General features: G+C 21.7%; 1 protein-coding gene across 2 annotated transcripts in view; it reads left to right on the top strand.

Moving 5' to 3' along the window:
• LOC117167793 (single-pass membrane and coiled-coil domain-containing protein 4-like) overlaps positions 1 to 1,907 on the top strand; it is a 14,911-nt gene extending 13,004 nt beyond the window's left edge. For both annotated transcript variants that reach the window (XM_033352985.1, XM_033352982.1), the window contains one exon: positions 1,656 to 1,907. In XM_033352985.1, the coding sequence (XP_033208876.1) occupies positions 1,656 to 1,818 (163 nt within the window). In that variant the 3' untranslated portion in view covers positions 1,819 to 1,907. The remainder of the gene's footprint in view (positions 1 to 1,655) is intronic.
• Positions 1,908 to 6,570: the final 4,663 nt, after the last annotated feature.

Below are 6,570 nucleotides of genomic sequence, written 5' to 3' on the forward strand. Positions count from 1 at the left end.
TTCTTGATTGAAAGTTGATATTTTTTAGTTAAAAAGTAAACTATTTGTTTGAGAATTGAACTTTTTTTAATGAAAATTAAAACCATTTGGTTGAAAATTTCTATATTTTGTTAAAAATTCGTTTTTTTAGATGAGAATTCATCTTTTTTGGTTGATATACTTTGTTGTTGACGCAGAGAATTATTTTTTGGTCGAAAACTAATCTTTTTGGTTGAAAATTTATCTTTTTTTGGTTGATAATTCAATAATTTTGCAGCAAATCACTGTTTTTGATTAAAAATTCAAATATTTTTGTTATTTGAAATATTAACTATTACATTTTTTCTAGAGGATATATAATTTTTCGTTGAAAATTGAACCATTTTTTTAAAAATTCATGTATTTTTTTTTACATTCGTCTTTTTTGGTAGAAAATTAATCTTCTTGATTGAAAGTTGATATTTTTTAGTTAAAAAGTAAACTATTTGTTTGAGAATTGAACTTTTTTTAATGAAAATTAAAACCATTTGGTTGAAAATTTCTGTATTTTGTTAAAAATTCGTCTTTTTAGATGAGAATTCATCTTTTTTGGTTGTATACTTTGTTGTTGACGCAGAGAATTATTTTTTGGTCGAAAACTAATCTTTTTGGTCGAGAATCGATTTTTTTGAGTTGAAAATTAAACTATTTGTTTGAGAGTTGAACTTTTTTAAATGAAAATTGAATCATTTCGTTGAAAATTGTCTGTATTTTATTAAAAATTCGTCTTTTTAGTTGATATTTCATTTTTTTTTTCTTTTTTTGATACCTCAACAAGTTGGCTGAAAAATTACTGTTTTTGATTAAAAATTAAAATATTTTTTATTTGAAATATCAGCTATTATATTTTTCGTTGAGAATAATTTGGTCGAAAAATTTAGCTGTTTGGTAAAAAATTAATCTTCTTGGTTGAAAATTGATAATTTTTAGTTGATAATTCAATCATTTGGTTGCAAATTACTGTTTTTGATTAAAAATTAAAATAGTTTTGAGTTGAAATATTACATCTTTCGTGGAGAATATTTTTATTGTTGTTGAAAATTGATGTATTTTTTTGAAAATTCGTTTTTTTTTTGGTAGAAAATTAATCTTGTTTGAAATTGATCTTTTTTAGTTCAAAAGTCTACTATTTGGTTGATTAAAGTACTTTGTGCTAAATATATACGTCTTTTTTTTAGTAAAAAATTTATTTTCTTGGTTGAAAATTGATATTTCTTAGTTGATAATTCAACAATTTCGTTGCAAATTACTCTTTTTTAATACAAATTAAAATGTCTTTCAGTTGAAATATTAACTATCACATTTTTCGTGGAGAATATATCTTTTTTGGTCGAAAATTTAACCATTTGTTTAAAAATTAATCGATGCTGCCAATATATTTAAGTATGTCTTGTAATAAATAATTGAATCCCTAGAAACTGAAAAAAACATTACAATAAATTTGCGAAACTATAAATATTCCTGGGGAAAAACCTGGAATTGTGTAATCCCATGTAATCATATTACATGTGATCATATTACATGTAATCATATTACATGTAATTAAAAAAAAACCTGGTCACTTTACGCACAATTTTAGCCACAGTAAGTTGGGATTATATTGATATAAAATACTGATTTGACCTTATCGCCTTTAGATATTTATCAGTAACGGGAAGACAATATGGTTCTCCAATCGTCGGACAGATCGAAGTGGCCGGAGAATATTCACCGTACAATGCGCAGTGGAAGGCAATGGAAGGTTTCTTCATCCACCCGAGTGATTTCAAATCTCAGCATTATGAACACACAGAACTGTAATCCCCTGATAAATAAGACTTGAGTCTATTGTTTGTGATGCCAAAATATGATAATTCTACATTTTGCATAATTTATTGAAAAAAAGGAAAGTGAGCTTCTTTCTTTTCATTCCACTGTGTGTACGCCTCTTTGATCTTGACAACAGCGCCATCTGACAGGCGAATTATTATTGGGTATCTCAAAATTATTAGGACAATTTTAATCAAAAATATTAAAATTAATTAATAAATATATATTAATTGAAAAATATTATGCAAAGATAAGATTTCTGGTCAAGATTGAATTGAAACTCATATTTCTTCCCAATAGTTGGAAATTGGTGGCGCTGTCGTCGCTATCCAACAGGCGTATCCATCTCATTTTTGAAATGACAATAGTGATATTTGTGTTATGAAAGTAAAAGTGCGTGTTATTACATTTTTTGCGTGATTATTTGTTCATTTTTCACCAGGAAACATCTCTTATATATAAATTACAACTTGACACGTGTACAATCATAATAATAATAATAATAATAATCGACCTTTCATAATGATAAATGCATAATAATAGAAGACTATTTAATGTTCTACTTAATTTCGCTTTCGTGCGACTAGAACTTAGAGCGAATTTTGTAAATATTGCAATTGTATAATAAATGGTAAAAATTACTGAAGTACATTCAATCGTGTCATTTTATTTTAATCGCCTCCCTGGGATTTTATTTCATAATATTAAAATAAACTATTTGAAATCCCAAAATGACACATTTTTTAAAATCAGATGTTTCAACAAATTTAAGAGTTAAGTAATTGAACAAATATGAATGTTTTTAATATTATTCGTGGCATTTTTTGATTATTTTATTATTATAATAAAGAAATGGATTATTTTAATTATTTTTTTCAAAGAAAAAAAACGTCTAATATCTATAAAATTAACTACGAAATTGTTAAACCTTAACTTTTGGATTCGGTATAAAATCCAGAAAAATTCTATGAAGAAATTTTCTGCTCTGTATCTTAAATTAATTTTTAAATTATTTTTTTAATATAATTTTATTATTTTTAATCAAGGGAGTTCAAGATTGAATAATTTGAAATTGGAAGCAACATTGAATAATTCTCGAATTTTAAATTGTTATTAAATACAACAAATGTAATTTAATATTAAATTTGAATACACAAATTTTTCAAATTTTCACGGTTCCAAATCGAAAAATTTTCATTTATAAACCTTTAAAATTGACGTATACGAAGAAAAAGAAAAATGAAGTAATTTTAAATCGCAAATATTTAAAATAAAAATATTTCTAATGCCGAAAATTGAAAATCAAACGTAGACGAACTTCATTCAAAACGGAAAGTTACTTTTCAAAATTCAACTGTTTAAATTTTAATTGCAAAATTAAAACTCATGAAAGGGAAACATTGACAATTCAGAACTTTAAAATAAATATCATAAAACTTTAAAATAAAAAAATTCAACTTTAAAACAAAACAGAAAATTTAAACCATTCAATATAAAATATTCAATTACTCAGATATCATTTTCTTATAGATATATTTTAATATATTTTGATTTTTAATTCATTCTAGAAATCTTTCAATCAAATATTTGAAAATTTAATAATATTAGATTTAAAATAAAAAATACTAAAAAACAAAATCCTTGATTCCAATTTTATAAATTTAAATTCAATTAGATATTCTACGATTTGGAAACATTTTTAAAAGCAGACAACTTTGTGCGTTGAATATTGAAACAATACAGAATATATTAAAATCTAAAATTATTAAATTTAAAAATGACTAAAATATGAAACTTTGCAATTTTGAAACATTTACGCAATTATCACATCAATTAAAATTTAAAGAAAAATTGTGAATCTTTAAAATTAAATTATTGTAAAAAATTTGAAAATGAAATGCTTTCTAATTGGAAACTTTCAAAATGATTTAATTTAAATCTGAAGCGTTTTATTAATTTGTACAAGCATTTTATTAATTAAAATTAATTTTGAACGAAATTACATTTTTAACCAAAATAGATTCCATTTTTGCCAAATGAGATTAGTTAATTTTGGCATATGAAAAATCATTTCAAATTATTTCAGAAATTTGAAGATGTTTATTTTCTTGAAACATTTTTAAAAATTCTTAAAAAACTTCGTATTTGGTATTCGAAATCTTAAAAAATCTATATTCTGTTCAAAATTTTGTTTGAAATCTTTTCAAGTTTTGAATTCTTTTTTTTTATAATTTTAGAACTTCTAAACAGCTCTTAAAGTAATTAATTTTTTTCAAATTTGGTAATTTTGCAATATTGAAATTTTATGAAATCTTTTTCAATTTTCTCTTAAAACTCAATTTTTGAAACAAAATTATTTGTAAATTTTAGCATGAATCTTACAAAATAATTTTTATCCACGTGGAACCTTTCGAAATTCTTCAAACACTTATTTTCTTTAAATCTTTTAAAAATCTCGATTTAAATTATTTTCAATTTTTTATTTTTAAATTTCTAAAACTTCCTAATATCTTTTCAAATAATTTTTTAAATATATTTATAATATTTAAATATATTTTTTAATAATTTTTCTGCAAAACAGTCAAGTTTTTTAACCGAAAAATATGAATGCTTAAACAAAAAATTTATTTTTAACTAAATACCAAATTTTAAAATAAATACAAAAAAAAACTTTTTAACCTAGTAGTTCAACTTTGAACCAAGTAGTTGAATTTTCAACAAAAAAATAAATTTCAGTCAAGAAAGAAAAGCATTTTTAAGTAAATTATAATTTGAAGGGGGAAAAGAATGTTGAGCAGAAAATAAAAAGCTCTTACAACTATTTAATAACGTTTTTTATTTTTTTCTTATTTTTTGAAGTTATCAGATAATTTTTTAAAATGTCTAAGAATTTTATTATTATTTTACAGGATTTCACAAAATTTAAGAAACAATTTAAGTAAATTTAAGTTCTGAGGTATTTAAGTTTAATCTTTTTAAACATTTTTTTCCCTAAGATTTAAAGAAAAAACTCTGTAAAATTAAAAAAATTACCTTAAAATCTACTAGATTCTTTTTTTACAATTTTGAAAATTTTCTGAAATCTTTTTTTATATTGCCTTAATATAAATTTTGTGAATATAAAATTATTACAAATTTTTCCAGAAATCTGACAAACTTTTTTTATTCTCTTTCAAAATTCTTAAAAAGCTATAAATTTTTTATTCAAAATCTTCAGAGATCTACATATTAGTGTAAATATGTTGAAATTTTTAAAGTTTAAAATGATTTTTGTATGTTTCAAAAATTCTAAATATCTCTTAAACTTATTCGAGTAGTAGAATTATCAAAAAAAGATGAACTCTCAAATAAAAATGTAATAGCTGATATTTCAATCCAAAATATGTTCTTTTTAAATTAAAAAACAGTCAAAATCATTACAAAAAAGACAAATTTTCTACTAAATAATTAAACTTTTTAACCCAAAAATAGAAATTTCTAATAAAAAGGATCATTTTTAACCGAATAGTTAAATTTTCTACTGAGGAAATTAATTTTCTACCAAAAAAGACTAATTTTCAATAATATAGATGAGTCTTTGATCAACTTTATTTTTATTCAAAAAGTTGCAATATTTATTTTTTTAAAGATGAAATGTCTACCAAAAGAAATGAATTTTCATACCAAGAAGACTAATTTTTAAAAAATCTTGAATTTTCAACTAAAAAACACTTTTCAGTCAAGAAAGAAAAAAATTTTAGGCAAAATTAAACTTGAAGGGGAAAATAATTTGTATTACAAAATAAAAAATTTATTTTTCAAGTTTCTGTGTTTATTTCCTTTAAGGTTATATAAGCATAATTTTTCTACGTTTCTCAAGAAAACTGAACAAGATTTTTCAAGATTTCATATATTCATATATTTTTTAGGATTTTTTTTAATCTGAAGGAATCTAAAGAAATTTGTTGTACTATCTTGAAATTTTTAAAAAATCTTTAAAATTACTTCAAAATCTTTTCTAATCTTAAATTATTTTAAAAAATTTTTTTAAACTTTTGAAAATTAAATTTTTGAAAAAATTCTTTAAAATTAAAATATGGCCTTAAAGTCATCCAGATTTTTTAAAAGAATTTTTGAAATCTTTTCAAGTGCATATTCTGTTAACATAAATATTGGTAAATAACAAAAAACATTAAAAATTTGCCCAGAAATTATAAGAAATTTTTCTTATTTTCTTGAAAACTTTAAAAAATTTTAAAAAGCTTATAAATGTTTTGTTCAATATCTTTAAAAACCTATATGTCCTTGTAAACTCGTTGATATTTTGTCGAGTTTAAACTTATTTTCGTATCTTTTCAAAGCTTGAAAATTCCACAATCTGGTAGAAAATTAAACCTGTTAAAAATGAACATTTTTGTTGAAAATTTATATTTTAAGTTAAAAATTCCACTCATTGGTCAATAATTAAACTATAATTATGAAATTTTTTGAAATTATTTTTGGCTTGAAAATTCCACAATTAAATCAATTAATAATTATAAAATTAACTTTTTTGTTAATAACTCATATTTTGGGGTAAAAATTGAACTCATTGGTCAATAATTAAACTATATATATTAGAAGTTAACTATTTCGTGGAAAATGAACTTTTTTGTTGAAAAATTATATTTTCGGCTTGAAAATTCAATTGTTTTCTAAATAATTAGTCTTTTTGGATTGAAAATTCATCAATTTTATTAAAAATTGTTTATAGGTTCAAAATTC

This window comes from Belonocnema kinseyi, chromosome 2 (assembly GCF_010883055.1).
Source record: "Belonocnema kinseyi isolate 2016_QV_RU_SX_M_011 chromosome 2, B_treatae_v1, whole genome shotgun sequence".
NCBI lineage: Eukaryota > Metazoa > Arthropoda > Insecta > Hymenoptera > Cynipidae > Belonocnema > Belonocnema kinseyi.